General features: G+C 42.0%; 1 protein-coding gene across 1 annotated transcript; it reads right to left on the minus strand.

The window, feature by feature from the left end:
- Nucleotides 1–3,125: 3,125 nt before the first annotated feature.
- Nucleotides 3,126–11,154, minus strand: LOC118403461. Its single transcript, XM_035802177.1, has 5 exons — nucleotides 11,150–11,154; nucleotides 10,564–10,874; nucleotides 9,324–9,671; nucleotides 3,792–4,232; nucleotides 3,126–3,419 (listed from the first exon to the last, which is right to left on the minus strand). Exons 1-5 carry the CDS (start codon nucleotides 11,152–11,154, stop codon nucleotides 3,415–3,417), a joined length of 1,110 nt encoding a protein of 369 aa, XP_035658070.1. The 3' UTR covers nucleotides 3,126–3,414.
- Between the last annotated feature and the right edge of the window lie 8,266 nt (nucleotides 11,155–19,420).

Below are 19,420 nucleotides of genomic sequence, written 5' to 3' on the forward strand. Positions count from 1 at the left end.
CTGTCAGAATTCTGTTGCCATGGCGACAGGACAAATGATGAACTTACTTTGTCAATTGAAATGTGTATTATCAACTTTTTCTGAAAGGATACCAAGTTTACTGGCCCTAACAAAAGCCATTAAGGGGCTATGCGACATTGAAGTTGGTGAAGTCATGATATGAAAAACCTGCCCGGTCTGAAAAGCGTTAGTGCAAATGTGGTCTTCATACTCTTTTGCATAAATTATGACAATGAGCTTGAATTATTATCACCTAATCATATACCCAAACAGCACCGTAGAGCCAACTGAACGCACTTTGAATGAATACAATTGGCTCACACCACCACAGGAAAAATCTTTAATAGCTATGGAGCCGCAACCGGTGCATTGGCCGAGTGGGTAGAGTGTTCGCCTTGCATTCAGTAGGTCGTGAGTTCAATCCCCGGCCGACTCATGCTAAATACTCTAAAAATGGTACATGCTGCTTTCTCTGCTTAGTACTCAGCACTAATGAGGAAGAGTATGGGAGTTAAACACACATCACTACCAGCGGACCAGCCCTCTGTTGTAGCGACTTGCACTAACGTGTGACCCAAGGGCTTCGAAGTGGAGATGGGCGCCATCCTGCACATCTGTAGATGCATGGGCAAACCTTTATGGAGCCGTCCTGGTTAACTTAAACATGCCTTGTAGAGCCAGCTCCACGCACTTTAAATGCATACAATTGGTTCAAGTCACAATCAGGAAAAATCTTAGTCGGCTATGGAGCCGCCCTAGTTAACCCAAACATCTCGGGGCGGGTTATTAACCCTTATTTATATGCATAAGGTAATATATACCTCCTGTCATTCAAAATCTAGACATACGGACTGATCCATTCAGTAAGGAAGAGTATATTGCGGTCAAGGAAAGATTATCTCTTGGAAAATCTCCTGGGCCTGACGGGATTCCACCAGATGTTCTGAAACTGTGTGATTTTGATGACATTATGCTAGATTTCTGTAACAGATTGTTCTTATAAGGGGAGAAACCAGAGCTGTCGTCTACGGAGAACCTTGTTCCAATACCAAAATCTGGTGACCTAAGAGAATATTCTTACTACAGAGGCATAATGCTCACCAGTATCGCAGCAAAAAATCACTAACAAGATGATACTAAACCGTATCCAACCAATGATTGATAGGGTTCTGAGACCTAACCAAAATGGATTTCGCCCGGGGCGATCTACAACCTCGCACATACTAGCACTTCGGAGGCTGATCGAAGGGGTTTTGAACTACAACATGGAAGCAATTGACTTTCGTAAAGCTTTCGACAGCATACATAGAGGAAAAATGAGGAACATTTTGAGAGCCTACGGTATTCCTAATGTATTGGTGGATGTTATAGACTTACTACATCAAAACACACGAGCAAGAGTACTTACCCCAGGTGGTGAAACCGAGCCTTTTGATATCACCGCAGGAGTGCTACAAGGTGACACTCTGGCACCCTACCTTTTCGCGATAGTTCTAGATCATGTTATGCGCCAGACCATAGTTAACAAAGATGTAGAACTGGGCTTTGAGCTTGAGAGAAGAAAAAGCAAACGGCATCCTCCTGTCGTCTTAAATGACCTTGACTTCGCGGACGATATAGCACTTTTAGCTGAAAAACTAGAACAGGCACAGCAACTACTATCCCGGCTGGAAAACGAAGCTGGAAAAGTTGGACTACATCTAAATGCTAAGAAAACCAAAATGATGACCTTCAACGAGAAAACACCTGTCATCATTCGGTCCAAAAGTGGTGATATCGTAGAAGTGGTCAGAAACTTCAAATATCTTGGCTCAATGATGCAGAGTTCAGAAACAGACTTAGAAGTCAGGAAAGCTCTTGCCTGGAAAAGTTGTCAAAAGATAAACAAGATATGGAAATCCAATCCTCCACGCAGGATTAAAGTAAGGTTATTCATTGCCACCGTGGAATCTGTACTGTTATATGGCTCGGAAACGTGGACCTTAACCAAGTCACTCGAGAAAAGGTTAAATGGCTATTACACCCGCATGTTACGCGTGTGCCTAAACGTTTCATGGCAACAAAAGCTCACGAACGAGCAACTGTACCAAGACATACCATCAGTCACCAAGAAAATACAACAGCGCAGATTGAAACTGGCTGGGCATTGTGTTAGACACCCTGAAATCCCTGCACACCATCTTGTACTTTGGGAGCCTACTACTAAAGGAAAAAGAGGTAGGGGAAGACCCATGGTACCTACTTAGACAATCTACGTAGTGACACAAGTCTGCATGATACCAAAGAGCTACAAAGGGCCATGGAGGACCAAGTGCATTGGATGAAGTTCTCTGGATTGGTTCGAGTGGGAGCTAAAACTTTACTAAGTAAGTAAGTAAAGGTAACATGGAGATATAATTCAGGGCATGTGCTTGTTTTGAAAACATCAGAAAGCAGTGAGCTCTATACACAAGTAAGGAGTACACTACCAAAAATGCTTTTTCTTGTTTATCTTGTTTGGCTTCCTCACAGAAACTTTATCTTCCAGGAAGAAAATTATTCTGTCCCTAAGAAATGTTAGAAAAATGTGCTTGTCCATGGGGCAAACAAATTTTTTCTTGTTAAGTTTTTGAGAAATTTTGAGATTTGTTTTCTTGTATTTCTCAAAATGCCTTTTCTTGTTTATCTTGTTTTGCTTCCTCACAGAAAATTTATCTTCCAGGAAGAAAAAAAAATTCTTGTATTTCTTAAGAGTTGAATTTGGTTAGAAAAAAACAATAATTTCTAGAATTTTTTTCTTGCATTGTAAGAAAAAATAAGAAGATTTTGCTTAAATGTCTAAAATAATTTTTGTAGTTTCTCGTTTTGCTTGAATTTTTTTCTACATTTTCTTCCTGCAAGAATATTTTTCTTCATACAAGAATTGTCCATGGGGTAAGCAAAGTAAGACAAAATCATTTTTGGTAGTGTACTGAAACAGTATCTGATATGTGACGTTGAACTTTTTCTCTTCTTTGTTTCTAGCGAAGCCAAAGAGACTGTACCCTCATACATAAGGGTGATATCCACCCTATCATATCAAGCAGGGAAAGCAAACGTCCCTTTAGACATAATTACTTATAACAAAGGATCACAAATATAAGTTGAAGCAAAATTTATATATGGGAAGAAGTGCAAAAACATGTGCAAAACATATATTGTGATGAGAGAAAATTATGAAAACCAACAAACCATCATGTAAACTTATTTGTTATCTTAACTTTGTATCCATAAACAAGGTATCAAAGAAACGTCGGCGAACATAAAGTTCTTGTCGAAACATGACACACACATTCACACCAATAGATGTGTTTCTCCATTGCGTGTTGAAGACTCCGTCCGTCTGCCACTGATTTGAATTTAAGCTGTGGACAGTGGTTGCAGTTCTCCATCTGACTACCCTGAGAAAGGAGTAAAGACGTAGTACATGTAGTAAGTGATTGGGCTGTCAATAATGTGACCTGTGTAAGTTAGTGAAAGGTGTACGTACATAATCAAGCATGGATTCTGCAGACGCCATTTGCATAACCAAATATTTCATAGATGTATGGGTCTCTGAACTCTTGTTCTTATCTGCTTCATTTAAAGTGGGGCCAATGTTAACAAAAAATTATTAGGTTTGTCGACTATGGCTATCAAGTTCCCCGTCAATAAATCTACTCGGAAGAGTTTAGTCAAACAATGTTACCCTTTTGCTACTATTTACTTTGAACCTTCCTTGTATCGATATTTCTATAGGTTATAAAACAATTTTTTCATTTTATTTACTTTACCTTCTAATAGTCCGTAGAGGTCTAGCTCTATGAGCCATGGCTGCCAGCCCGAGTGGGTCTCAGTAATTAGGAACCTCCAATACCGAGCTGTTCCCTCAAACCCGCCGAACTCCTGCCGCTGGCTCGTCCCTCCCTGCACGGTAGTAACGGTCACGGCGCCCTCCCAGTCGTACGGACTCCCAACCTGCGACTTTTGCAGCGTAAAGGCTGCAATGTCATGGATTGTGTCTCCGTAGTTGTTTACAGCGACGCGAGTGATAGTATGTGACGCTGTGAGGTCCAGTACAATGTAACAGTTGGCCCAGACCTCTTGGGGGTTCCAGTAGGTCCCAGTGTCTCCATCCAAGGCCTTTGCGGCATCATACGTCACTCCGTTGCCTGGGGCCCACGGTGTGCCGGCGGAGTCCACAACCCATGACGGATCCCTTACCAGCCACACACCTGGAGACGTATAACGTATGTTATCATTTCTCTGTCAATATTTCGTATAAAAAAAGAAACCTTAACTAAACGTAAATATGTCTTATATTGAATATGGAGCGATCGTTGACACACCACAACGGCACACATACACTTGTAATATGTACCGTATAGAATATCTGGTAACATTCACATTACCGCCCCAACCACGGTGGTCAAATACGGGCTCAAAACCTCACATGCCTAGCCGAACTCGAATCTTGTTCCACGATGTTCAATATGACGTGATTCGAACCGAACACATGTTCTATTTGTGGTCATCTGCGGTCGTTGCCGGTAAACACTGCTGTCTGGCCTTTTTTCCCCTAACTACCTTGAATGGACCCTTCCAGCCGAACACCATTAGCCCCGCCCCCTGTTCGATCTCGGGTTCTATTTCAAAACCTCGGTCAAAAACGGCGCGAGTTGCAAAAACATGGCCGTCGCCGCTATTAGGCTTCGGTTTAGCTTTTGGGGCCCGAAATCCTCTCAGAACGGGCGAAAGAAAAATGCTATGCATTCCTTGTGTAAGGCTACATACACTGGGTACAGTCGTTTGAAGAGGTGCGGAAAAAGCTGCGGTAAGGGCGATATAATTTCAGTCCGAGCGGAAGCGGGAGGCGCTCCATAATATCACCTTGTTGGTGGGCAAGAGTAACCGGTTTCTGACATGCGGTTGATGCAGGTGTAAAGCTGGGTACATATATCTGTGACAGGTTTTCTACTGCGTTGTTGAATGCATGGCATTTGCATACATGCTCTGGAGAAAACCCAAATTAAGAATAAAGCAGCTCGGTCACTCACGGAGAGGGAGCTTGTACCACATGCCAAATATAAAACCCTATAGACAAAGTCCGCTAGTGCAGAATCCCGTCTCTTCTACGTACACTGCTTACATGTACATCCTACCCAGGAACAAAGTAATGCTATGAAGCACCTACACTTGCCAAAACAACTATACTCAGCCGGTGTAGTCTTCAACAAAAAGGGCATGGCATTTTTCTTTGCCCATTCCTGTCCCACTAGGGCTGTTGAGAAGGGGTTGTACCAATAGCTCCATGGAGCCAGCTCCATGGAGCCAGCTCCATGGAGCTATTAGTACAACCCTGCTCCCAACCTACCAGCTCCATAAAGCCAGCTCCACGCAATTTGAATACATACCAATTTGAATACATACAATTGGTTCACGTCACCTTCAAAACAAATTCATATTTCGCTTTGAATACATACAGTTAGTTCATGTCATCATAGGAAAAATCTTAGTCGGCTATAGAGCCGCCCTTGTAAACGAAAAACAAGTTTCATGGAGCCAGCTCTATGAACTTTGAATGTATACAATTGGTTCTCGTCACCACAGGAAAAAAATATTTATATAGTCCGCTATTGGGCCGCCCTTGTAAACGAAAAACAAGTTTCGTGGAGCCAGCTCTATGAACTTTGAATGCATACAATTGGTTCTCGTCACCACAGGAAAACAATCTTTATATAGTCCGCTATTGGGCCGCCCTTGTAAACGAAAAACAAGTTTCATGGAGCCAGCTCTATGAACTTTGAATGTATACAATTGGTTCTCGTCACCACAGGAAAAATCTTAGTCCGCTATGGGGTCGCCCTTGTAAACGAAAAACAAGTTTCATGGAGCCAGCTCTATGAACTTTGAATGTATACAATTGGTTCTCGTCACCACAGGAAAAATCTTAGTCCGCTATGCAACATTCTTCGTAGAGGCGGGTTTGATACTATATTACGCCACCGTGGATCTGAGATAATTATCATCGTCTTCCTGGAGGGACCTAAAACGGGGGTCTCGTGCTCGAGGACTCATTACTCAACACATTGGGTACCTACTGGGATGCAAAATACACCAGATAATACTATTATTATTAATAATTGTCAAACGGGTGCCTTCGGGGTAGTGGACATGTTCTATTAACATCTCATATTCTATAACAAAACAGAAGATTTGAAAATAAGATTGAGTCTTGGGACAGGTGTAGATCTCCCACGCGGGACTTCGTCATGGGCGTCGGGGCAACCCCTTTTATTATTGTGCAACATCTTATCCATACATGTTTTTATTGTTTGTTTTTTCCGGCACTAGCATTGTCCGCCCGGCACCCCTCCGGTTATCAGTCGGTGAGCTGCTAGATAATTGTTACAGGCTGTGACAAGCCACGGTGGGAGTTTCACAGTGGGCAAGCCGTAAAACGCTTTGTAACGATTAGCAGGGAGGTGTCGCATTCCTCAGTACACGGTCCCGTAAACAATGCCCTCCAAGCAGAGGTTGGGTTTCGAGATGAATTTGAAGTCTTTTTATTCATTTTTGTCGGACTTTCTAATTTCTTGTATGGATACGTATTTATCCAACTTATAAACCTGCCATGGGGGACAAAGTGCTCACAAACTTGTGGTACGACCTATTCTATACTGTGTATTACTTTTGACAAAACGTTCAAAGCCAAAGCGTTGATAGTATATTATGTACTGACGGCAAACTGGCCACTAGTTTGGGGAATGAACGATTGACAATTTACTATCTGATTTTAGAATAAGAACGTTAACCTGGTAATGTTAGCTCTATATCGGCGGTCTTGTGACAGCACAAAGTAAAATGCTACATTTCACAAAGGCGCCGCTTGCTTGGGTCGTTGTATCGTACTAGGGTGTATTTTTTACTGTCTGTTTTTCGTTTAACAATAATGTCAACACTAGCAGTCGATTCCCCTTAATTCTTTATTGTTCCCACATAAAGGTGCTATCTATTCCCATATTGTGTGTTTGGTGTGTGTTTGGTGTGTTTGGTGTGTTTGGTGTGTGTGTGTGCGTGTGTGTGTGTGTGTGTGTGTGTGTGTGTGCGCGTGTGTGTGTGTGTCTCGTGCGTTTGGCAAGAAATCCCCCTGGAGTCGAATGTACCAGGCCTAAGTAAAAGTTCACAGGATCAGGGATATAATTTGCAGTCAAGTTTTCACGTGGGCTGTGAATATCATTCCTGTGTGTTCCCTGTTTGGACCGTCAGAGTTTTGCCGAAGTAAACTTTGTTTTCAAAAGTTGTTGCTTCACAGTCGCTGTCTTCTTTGTACGGATGGTGCGCCAATGAAGCAAAACAACTTGAAGGAGCACCTCAGAAAACAACATCTAAGACCGTGGCTGTGCGGGCTTGTTTGTTTGTTGTTTACAAGTATAGCAAACTACAAATTTATCTTGAAGGTGACGTGAAACATGTATAGTATTCAAAGTGCGTGGAGGTGGAAGAATGCAGGCCGTGGCTGTGCGGGCTTGTTTATTGTTTACAAGAAAAGCTAACCATATATTTCCCTTGGAGGTGACGTGAAACATGTATAGTATTCAAAGTGCGTAGAGGTGGAAAAATGTACGCCGTGGCTGTGCGGGCTTGTTTATTGTTTACAAGAATAGCTATATAGCGAACCATATATTTCTCTTGGAGGTGACGTGAAACATGTATAGCATTCAAAGTGCGTAGAGGTGGAAGAATGTACGCCGTGGCTGTGCGGGCTTGTTTATTGTTTACAAGAATAGCGAACCATATATTTCTCTTGGAGGTGATGTGAAACATGTATAGTATTCAAAGTGCGTAGAGGTAGAAGAATGTACGCCGTGGCTGTGCGGGCTTGTTTATTGTTTACAAGAAATCGAACTCTAAATTGCTTTTGATGGTAAAATGAAACATGTCTATGTATTCCAAATGCATAGAGGTGAAAGGATGTGGGCCGTGGCTGTGCAGAGTAGCAAACTATAAATTTCTATTGAAGGTGAAATGAAACCTGTCTATGTATTCGAAGAGGTGAAAGAATGTGTTACCAAGGCGTCTCCACAGCGGACTATAATTTTTTTCTTGATGTGACGTGAACCAATTGTATGCATTCAAAGAAAACGTGAAACGTGGTTATGCATTCAAAGTGCGTGGAGCTGGCTCCATGGAGGTGGGAGGTTGGGCGCAGGGTTGTATTAATATCTCCATGGAGCTGGCTCCATGGAGCTGGCTCCATGGAGGTATTAGTACAACCCCTATTGGGGCTGTTTTTGACCGAGTATTCGAAATAGAACAGGTGATTCTATTTGTTCGATATGGCATTCGGCTGGAAGGGTCCATTAGCCAAAAAAGATAGTTTTTCACCAATGTAAACAATTTTCTGACAGTAAATCCATGACATCACTTTGTTTGGGACCTGTAATATGTAAGAAAGCTACTGACGTTTGTGTTGGTGACCTTGAATTTTTGCAGTGTTGTTTACACTGGTATCAATTACACCCTCCCGCTATTCGTGCGGCATGACATGCGTGCAAACATCGTTTAAGATCTCGACCAAGAAGGGTCTAAATTAACACATTGACGGCTCAAAATGACCGCAATGGTTTTCCCGAGATTTCTGTTTTTGGGATTTTTAGAAAATGCCTTTGATTTTGAATTATTGGTAATTAAGTGCGAAAAATGCAATTTTGGGCATATTTTCGACCGTCGATTTTCTTGAAATCAAAAATTAAAAAATCCCAAAAACAAAAAGTTTTATTTTCCTCATAGATGTCGAAAAATTTAGAATTCGAAAATTTTCGATGACACATGCAGCCCATCTTATCAAGACTTTGGTCAAATTAAAGGCCTTCCTGAAAACAGAAAATGATCGTCTTTTTGAGCAAAATCGAAACAAAACAGCTATTTAAATTCAAACGACAAGATTCAAAGTATGTAAAATACTAATTCTATCTTGTTTTAAAAACATTTTCCTTGTCAAAACATTTTGTTTCTTTTCAACTATTTTACGGGTAGCCAAAAGTAGGCCTCCAGTAACCCGATACTCTGTCGAACGCGCATAGCAACGGGAAAGAATACCCTAGTAACCGACCGCCGTGAACAACCCCCAGCATCCCAATACAACCTCCCTGCGATAAAGCGGTATGACGCCTCAAGACACTTGTGTTGTATTCTCTATATACCCGCCTGTGATACAGCGGTATGACGCTTCAAGACACTTGTCTTGTATTCTCTATATACCAACCTGTGATACAGCGATATGACGCTTCAAGACACTTGTGTTATATTCTCTATGTACCCACCTGTCATACAGCGGTATGACGTATCCAGGTACTTCTGCACACCCAAGCAGGGGTCTCCGCCGAATACGAAGTAATCGGCCCGCACTGCGCACTGCTGTTGGCCCTGGCAGGCTCCCCTCACCACTGACAGGCTGCTGGCTGCCCGGCAGTTGGTGCTACAGACGGAACATCCACAGGCGGGGTACCGATCGGGCGACGCCCGGCCGAAGGTGGCGTCCATGATCAGGAGCGTCTTACCCTCCGCGCACGACAGATGCAAGGTGCCCCACTCACAGGTGTAGGCTGTTTGTATATCGCTTGAGGTTGTTGTTGTCAGCAACTGACCAGGGACTGTCGGAAACACCGATTCTACCGGAAAAGAATCGGATTGGTTAATATTTGTGAACAGACACACCCAATTCCTGACACTAGTGTGTTTTTACTTATGTTGCAATTTTAAACTCTATATCCGGCCGGCTGTAATCACTCAAAAGTCATAATTAATAATCTTCAATAGTAATCACTCTACAGCCTTAATTCATAGTCTTTACTAGTAATCACTCTACAGCCATAATTTGTAGTATTCACTAGTAACCACTCTACAGCCATAATTTAGTCTTCACTTAATTACTCTACAGCCATAATTTATAGTCTTCACTAGTAATCACTCTACAGTCACAGTTTATAGTCTTCACTAGTAATCACTCTACAGCCATGATTGATAGTCTTCAGTAGTAATTACTCTACAGCAATAATTTATAGTCTTCACTAGTAATCACTCTGCAGCTATAATTTATAGTCTTCACTAGTAGTTACTCTACAGCTATAATTTATAGTCTTTACTAGTAATCCCTCTACAGCTATAATTTATAGTCTTCAATAGTAACTACTCTACAGCCATAATTTATAGTCTTTACTAGGAATCACTCTACAGCCATAATGTATAGTCTTCACTAGTAATCACTCAACAGCTATAATTGATAGTCTTCACTAGTAATCACTCTACAGCCATGATTGATAATCTTCACTGGTAATCACTCTACAGCCATAATTTATAGTCTTTACTAGGAATCACTCTACAGCCATAATTTATAGTCTTCACTAGTAATCACTCAACAGCTATAATTGATAGTCTTCACTAGTAATCACTCTACAGCCATGATTGATAATCTTCACTAGTAATCACTCTACAGCCATAATTGATAGTCTTCACTAGTAATCACTTTATAGCCATAATTTATAGCCAAGAAGCTGACCTCACCTTTACAAGCATCGCGCGCTGCGACAATCTGTTCTTGAGTCATGGCGTAGTTGTACAGTTGCAGGCAGGCGATACGCCCCGCGAAGTACCGAGGATCATCTTCGTCCTGGGCCCTCACCGCCACCCGGACAGGATGCTGACTTGCAACTTCAGTAACCCCGATGTATTGTTCACGTGCCAGTTCCCCGTTGCTCCAGAGGGAGGCCACTCCTGTTGTGCTGTCGTAGGTTCCACCAACGTAGTTCCAGGCGTCCAGTTGCAGCACTCTCGCAACTACATCAGATGAAAAATGTCCATCTCTGCCTATCGGCCTGCAACATACAAGGATAATTATATTCAATTCAACCAGGATAACAATAAATTTGATCTGGCTGTTAAAAAATTTAAAAAAAAAAAAATTAACCCTATCCAGATCGGGCTTTTTTGGGATACCTGGGACCGGGGGGGGGGCTCTTTTGACCCCCCTTCGTATTTTCAAAACGGCTTAAGTTACGATCACCAAATTTAGAGGGGATGATGTACTAGTAAAGTTTTATATATTCTGTAATTTTAGTATCGTTATGACGTAATATGACGTAATTATGACGTCATAATGTCATTTTTAGGCTAAAGTCGTCTACATATGAAATTTCCGCTATACTTATAGGTATTTAAGAAAACGATGACTATAAAGGTTATCGTATTGGTGTCTAAGTCTGCCAAAACTTTTGTTGCCAATGACGACGACACTGACGCCAATATGATGTCAGAAAATGACGTCATTTGTCCGCCATCTTGGATCGACAAGCTTAAATTTTCTGAAATACGATTTTTTCCACATATAACCCCAAAACACAATGGAAGTGGACTAAAAAGGTTCAAATGATTGTGTTTTGTAAGAAAATAAAAGATTTTGACGGAATTTGAGTAAAAATAGCATGCATTTATCGTTAAAATTGGCATTGTCCGCCATCTTGGATTTTGATCCACGACGTCATCAAATTAGCATAAATTATCAATAATTAATTAGAATGTAACTTTAAATTACACAGTATCTTAATGATATAGATAAACAAGTTTGGTTCAGCAATAAAACTATGAAATCCCATAATTCAAACTGAAATTAGTAAATTTGGTAAAATATGCCTGTCAGAAACCCGTTGCCATGGCAACACGAAAAATCACCAACTAAAATTTTTTCGCAGAATTGTTGCTAACAATATTTTAGGAAAAGTCACCAAGTTTCGTAGTCCTAGCACACGTCGTTCGGCAGTTATCTGACGTCAAAGTTGGCGCAGGCACTTTTAGCCCCCCCCCCCCCCCCCGGTTTGCATAGTTACGTATGAAACAACAAGGGAGTAGAAACAGAAAGAAACAACATGCCTCCAACCGGGATCGGACCCGGGCCGGCAGATCACAAATCGAAAGTGCAAACCGTTCGGCCAAAAGGCTTACTTATAGGCTTTTCGGTTTAGCAGTCCTTAAACACCACTGTTACACGTATCTTTACACTAGACAAGCAATTCAACGGGGCCGACCAACTCCTGTACTAGCAAAACTCCCCTGGCAAATTATTCTCCCTATACTGGCCAGCGTATTTAGTCTGGTAGAGACTAAAACGTACCGCAGCTGAAGGTCATGTGGTTGCAACTGCCAAAAGTGCAATGCCCAGTGCCAGATATTGGGGTTGGTCCCGACGTAGTCGAAGATCGGTCCATCCTCTCCGGTAGGATAGACGTGTGCCAGTATGGTGAAGGAGTAGCGCACGTCCAATTTGCCGTTGTTTGGAATGTCGATGTAGGAATTTGCAGTTCCAGAAAACAGGAAAGCTCCGTCGGCGTCGCCATACGGACCTGCGGCTAACTGGGTCCCCGTTGCTGTCCCGTCGTTTCCGTTTCCGGTGATGTCTGATGCTCCAAACCGTGCGTTCAAGGGCCATAAACCTACCGCATCAGTCGTAGCTGCAGGGACGGCTGTAGTAGCTGAAACTGAGATTTGTTTATATATTTGCGCAAGGAGAAAGCACATAATAAATGATACAATAAACAATAGATACGGGTCCAGGAGCGAAAAATATCAACAGAAAGTGTAATTAAACACCACAGAGTGCCTGCTACTTTACCAGTAACCAAGATGACAGCCTTGTGGACCAGGTTATTGACCTTATTCGTTTGGGCAAGAAGAGCAGGAAACGGGGCAAAAAAATCAATGCAAACACGAAATGTAACAGGGCACAGACTCCCAATGCAGTCCTGCATTTGAATACTTAGAGGACATGTAAGAAAAGGGCTAAGAAAAGTCACCTACGTGAGGTTTAGTGGCTTGAAAAGTCTGACTTCTACATTGTATCTGTAGAAACTTTCGGCCAGTTTGATACGGTACAAAGGTCAACACTACAGCAGAACGAGCTCTTGCTGTCCCCCTTGACTAGTAGATCAAAGGTCACCAAACGTATATATCAGACTGCCTAGGACACTCCAAACACTCTAACTGAGCTAAAAGCCTACTTAAAAGTAAAAAAAAAATGAAATAGCTAAAACCAATACCTGTTATTTCCAGCTCAAAAATGCCAACATTTCCCAAGGAAAAGGCTGCTTTTAACAAATAAAATTTGCATCAAATTCGACCTAATACGCCTGCGTATTAATGGTGACCTGCCACCTGCTAAAATGTCACTGAAGAATCAATCCTACCATGCGGCTGTGTGAAGGCCGGAAGTCTCTGTGACAAGGTATGTTCCCGGACGTGTGCAACCCGCAATGTCAGCCTGTCGATCTTAGTCTTCACTTCTGAGATCCGTCCTAGTAAATGTAGCAAAGACTAATTTTAGAATGGTCTAACACACAATAATAACTTAATTGCAAATCTCTGCCCGAGGGCTATTTGCAGCGGGAAAATAGTGTGGAACAATATTATACGTGTGTAGTCTAAAAGGACTCTAAAAACTGACGTATTGAGTTTGACTTCTATTTGAGACAGTGGAAGACGTAGGTTCCCACCTTTTCTGTAATGTTTTTGTGATGTTAAAAATCAGGGTAAAATTTAGTGGCCTCTTTAGGAGCTCTTTTCTTTCGTGATCGTAGAAGGGTTTGAATACAGGATACTATTATTAGTATCATTTTCTCGCACACAGTACACCCCTTGCCTACACATCGAATCACGGAAAAGACTTCTTCATTCGTCAGGACGAAGGAGGTTGAAAAGAGGACCGACTTAACAGGAGTAAGTGCGATCAAAGAGCTAATTGCATACCGACCGTAGTGAATGTTGTTACCGTCTTATAAAGAAGAGCATTGACATTTCTTCCCTGCCTACTGAATGGCACAAAGCAAGAACCGTTTTAGAAAGGAGTTTATGACCTTTACTGCCTGAGAAATCAAACTTTCTAGGAAATAGTTTCATCAGCATTGTGAATCACTGTTTATACCCCCTGCCCACTACGACGGCGCTCTCGCCGCGTTCTCTCTGCGGCCTCAAGTTTGACTTATCGCTTAACGGATTTTATGGAGATTATTCTTACTGCGACCTAAATAGGATATGTGTAACCTTCACTTTCACACTGGGTATATCATACAAATACGTAAAAGTGTGACTGAGAAGACAGCAAAACACAGCGTAAAAAGATAAAATTCTGTTCGATACATTTGTTGAGCGATATGTCAATTTTTTTTTTGTCGCAGAGAGAGCGCGGCGAGAGCGCCGTCCTAGTGGAAAGGGGGTATAAGTACATACGTCACAAAATCAGACCAATATTGGTGGGAACAGACAGTAGCCGGAACGAAGGCTAGGTATAAATTGTGTTGAGAGAAATTTGATAAACGCTAAGGTGGGCCTACTGACAAGATCTTGGTTAACAACAAGAAGAAATAATTATGTTTCCAAGTGCCAAAGAAACAAAGAACCGTAAGGGTAGACCTACTGACTTTTCAATCGGGCCGCGTCCTGCTTAGTTATTCCGTAAACATTCTGGTTTGGCCACATCACCGCAAAGTACAGGAGAACGAAGGCCTTGCTGTAGGTCCAGTTTCCCATGGTGATCTTTCTTGGTCTAAGAATAAGAAATACAAAGTCAACAGTTAAGTGGATTTTTTAATGATAACTTGGCAAAGGTGTAGTAAGTTTACATACTTACTACCAAGTTTACATAAAGTAAAGTATAGGTTCAATTTCTAACATACCTGGTAGGGCGTTACATCTGTAGGATAGGAACGCAACGTTCTTCAATCTGCCCAAGTGTAGAATGTGTACATGACTTCGGTTGGGGATGTAAAGGTGGTAGAAAGAGAGGGATGTACTTATGACACTTTGGTTCACCGCCGTTATGACCTCGAAATACTCTTTGGACCTTTGGCGTTGACTTTATTGATAATGAGACAAGTCGTTACATGGGTCTGCCTAGGCAGCTTCGGGCTGGTAGCGGAACAACAGGGCTTATACTTCCCTAGTTCGCCCTAAGTTAGAATACTCATCTTCAGTCTGGGATCCCCATAGACTCAAACACGCACAAACAAACTGCCTTGAGGAGAAACTGGAATCAGTACAACGTACGGCTGCCAGGTTTGTCACAGGCAACTACAAACAATCAACCAGCAACACATCACTACAACAATCACTTGGCTGGCCTACCCTAGCACAGAGAAGACAACAAGCGCGACTTACACTCATGTACAAGGCAGTCAACAATCTCATTGCAATACCTATCCACAGCATACTTACAAAACACAACAACACCACAAGAGGTCACAACCAGTGCTTCCACACCTTACCATGCAAAACCGAAACACACAGGGCAAGCTACTTCCATCGAACAGTTATAGAGTGGAATAGCCTGCCTGAACATCTGGTATATGCAACTTCCGTAGAACATTTCCAAGCCGGGGTAGCCAAGCATTATGGCTACCCTGGCTCTGCCCAGCTGTAAGACCTAGTCATGCCCTAGCAAGATATCTTGTACAGCACAGCACCGTTATTTTTGTTTGTTGAATGAATTCGTTCATCACTTCACTATTTTGTTTCACCACCACCGGTTTGCTAAGGCATCCTCACTCCCCTGCAGCTGGACCCGCGAGGGGCATTGCCCAGTATTATGTAGATGTAGATACAAAGAATTCATTACAAGAAACGTTACAATTCATTTGACCTATCCAATTAATGATGACTTATTAAAGTTTAAGGACCTACCTTGTCTACGATGACTTCACGTACACCTGTATGACCAACGGAATGTCTGGTCTGAGTGCAACACATAAAACGTTTGAAGTCTTTATAAAGTCTACAGTAACATTACTAATCTGTTGTAACTGCATTACGTCAACACAAGAGCTTTTAGCGCAAGGTTGACAGAGAAAAGAAAAGAATAGTATCTGGTGTCTCCCTAAGTGGCACCAATTTCCCCACTCTCAATAAACAGTCCTTTTGAATTTGTAAAGGTGGACATCATCAACAACTGCAGTATAATGTTAGACCTTGAACCCAGGGCGATTTAATTATAGGCTTAAAAACCCTTCCATTATATAACACGTCCCCGCGAATTGAATTTAGGGTGTCCTGGGGTTGCTTTAACAAATGGTTGCTTAGGATTGAACCTAATTAACAGAAATAAGTGCCTCTCCTTACAGACAACTAATTTCTATTGAATCGACTTCTAAAGAATACCTTATTGCTTTAACCCAATGCAGACCGGGCTTTTTCTAGTATGGTCATCCCTGGACGGTGGGGGGGGGGGGGGGCGCTGCTTTTGAGGCCCGGCCCTTCTGACACCTGAAATTCTAAAAAAAATTATAGTATGGATACCAAACTTTTAGAGAATAATGTAGACCAAATATTTCACGTTTATATAACGTTTGGCACAACAGTGACGTAATATGACGTAACTATGGCGTCATCAATTTGACTTGATTGGCTTGAACCGTGAAATGGATGTATTCCGTGAAATGCCTGTCAACTGACGGTTGCGATGGCATTAAGAAAAATGGAAAATTATGAAAACATTGTGAAAAAGTTCCTTACTAAATTTTAGGAAAACTCACAAAGTTTTGTGGCTCTAGCGTATACCGTTCTTGCGTTATGGGGCATGGAAGTTGGCGCAGGCCTCACTCCCCTTCCCCTAACGCCTGAATAGGGTTAAGTTAAAAGCCTTGCCCTTTTGTTAACGTTATATAATTACAACAGATAACGTCTTAAACGTTGTTACATACATTGTACGTTACACGAAGACCAAAAATCAGACAGTCATGTAGGGGTTCGTCAACACTCCGTCCATGTAGAGAAGACCCCGTAGACAAAATAATTCATGGGAAGTCATCCGTATATGGACAAGTAAACGTTAAGTTCCCAACGTCCTGAGGGCAGTGGACCATACTGCTATGGACCCATCCTTCTCCTCCCATCGCCCTCATGATTTTACCTCCCAAACCGATCCCAGGTACCTCGGTGGAGTCTGGAAAGTTGCATGCCTTACCTACGGACACAACGACTAGCCAGGACTGTTAGGAATAGAACCAATTAGATCCCAATTGCATAGTTAATATGTAATTATATGAGGCATCACTTAACCTATCCACATACCAAAAATCATGACAATCCATCAGCCCCTTCTTGAGTTATTCCCTTTTAAAGTCTGGCACTTAACCTGCCCTGCAGTTCCAAGACAAGCCGCTAGGGTGCCCAAACCTTCACCACTTACTATCGGCATCAAGAGCTGTCCACCACTCAAAAATCATTGCCGTAACATGTCAAGAACTTGATAGTACTTTAAAAGGCCGCTAGAGGGCCAAAAAATCTAATCGTTTCCAGGTCTCATCAAGACCTACCCACATACTGAATATCAATACAATCCATCTAGGCAATCTCGAGTTATGCTGTTCTTTTACACACACGCCCACATACAAACGCTACACAAAATATAACCTTCTTGGCGAAGGTAAATGCGTTGAAGAATGTCTTACTTATAAGAAGATAATAACCTCATTCTTTACGACATTCACTAGGTCTGATGCTAGAGGTGAAGGCTAAGATCGACGGTTGCCCACACCCGGTCACAGAGATTCGTCTTCACCCCGCAGCATGGTAAGAACCCTGACTGTCGTGTCCCTTTTCGTTATGTTTACCTTTATGCTCCGTTTCTTCTCGAAACAAATAAGGCCAATGGCCTTGACCAGGCGGCTGTCACCACGGTTACTTGTAATGAAGCTGGGACCCTGTGGTGCATAATTACATTATGTGGCAAGCTTATTAGGACAGATCAAGAGGGGCTGGCAATCTTATACATGTTCAAGTATAGTCTAGCAAGAATAAACAGGCTACAGTTAGACCATGTGAAAGTAATCATTTTTTGTCGATTTCTGGAAGGTCTGCGAACAGCAGTGCTCATTGAGGGCCGCTTACACCGTTTTCAGCGTAGACAACTACTGGGCTTTGCAAAAAAAATACTTGGAAGCGTCAACTTATTTCGCTCAACGATATGTTTTGTACCATGTAATGATATATGTTGATAGATTAATTAGGACCCGATGTAATCTGTATCTGTGTGTGTGTGTGTGTGCGTGTGTGTGTGTGTGTGTGTGTGTGTGTGCGTGCGTGCGCGTGCGGACAACATCAGTTGACAACACATTTTGTATGTTTACATGGTCAGGCAATGTTAGTAGTAGTGGACAAACTCAAGTCAACAATACACGTACACACTTATGCCATTTCTTCAAAAGAGACGCTGGATCCACAGTGTTCTCGTTCATATACACAGAGAAGATCCTGTACACCATGGCAAAAGTATTTACGATTAACTTAATTTTGTCCACTACTCCGTTACCTAAAATGCGCTCCCCATAGGTGTTTGCAGAAAGTAATGTCGCTCAGGGTAAGACAGCTACAGGTTCCTCCGGCCTTCCTGAGCTGATCTCCAAAGTGAAGGAGATGACCAGGGAGACACTAAATATCGAGATGGGCAAGCTAGCCATGGCGATTACCAACCGGAGAGAGCAGCTCAACAAAGATTATGGAGAAGGAGGAGGAGATTTCCGACTACTCCCTGCTGGCTAAGGTCCCGGGTAGGCTTTGTGTTGTCATGTACATCCTCAGCATCGCGGCGGCCGTTCCAATTGTTGCCATGGTAACGGGCCAACAAAGTTTTCTGGCCATTTTCCAAAATTTCCTCATCTCAAAAACACGGAAATTGGCATATTTTACGGCATTGTCACGCCAACACCTTTTATCGTATCGTCAAAACAAAACAAGATCTGAATAGACCAACATTTTGGCTTTTTAGAAATTGTTGTGAAATTGTCAACCAGATAAAATTGAGTTCTTGGGCAGCATCAAAGGGAGATGATGTTTAGTCACGTGGTTGTCCGTAAAAAGTAGGCCAATGTTTTGCGTTTGGCAAAAAATGTAAATTTTAGCCATTTTCAAAGTGCTTAATGTGACAAAGTAATTCAGAATTCTGTTCAACTTCTTAACAAAAAGAAACCTATGCATAGCCTATATAATAAATGATTGCAGAGTTTTAAGTCATGAAATGTATCATTGAACATTCCATATAGAAGACTTCTTGTACTTTTTTTTATTTACAGTTCACATTCTGCTATGATTTAGTACTAAAGTAGCAGTACATGTAAAAGTAGTGTGCTAGTTTTTGTATATGTTTATGTCTTGTTCTTGTTTATCTGTTCAATATGTTATCTGTTTATGTTATGCGCAGAACAAATATGGGCGTACATAGCAGAGAACTACCGCTGAGTCTGGTGGGGAGGAACGACTGTGTACTTGATGCCAGAAAAGCCATCAAGGACACGTTAAAGACTCATGAACATAGACTGAACAAAGATTACGTGACATGAAATTGTTTTATTGTGCAAAATGCAAAGTAAACATGGATGTAGGT

Source organism: Branchiostoma floridae, chromosome 16 (genome assembly GCF_000003815.2).
Source record: "Branchiostoma floridae strain S238N-H82 chromosome 16, Bfl_VNyyK, whole genome shotgun sequence".
Taxonomy (NCBI): domain Eukaryota; kingdom Metazoa; phylum Chordata; class Leptocardii; order Amphioxiformes; family Branchiostomatidae; genus Branchiostoma; species Branchiostoma floridae.

Bases quoted from the DNA above. Each gene is read 5' to 3' on its own strand.
- LOC118403461 (XM_035802177.1), bottom strand. The intron at 9,672-10,563 runs GTGAGGTCAGCT...CTTTTCCGGTAG, and splicing joins AGCGCGCGATGCTTGTAAAG to AATCGGTGTTTCCGACAGTC. The intron at 4,233-9,323 runs GTGGGTACATAG...ATACGTCTCCAG, and splicing joins GTCATACCGCTGTATGACAG to GTGTGTGGCTGGTAAGGGAT.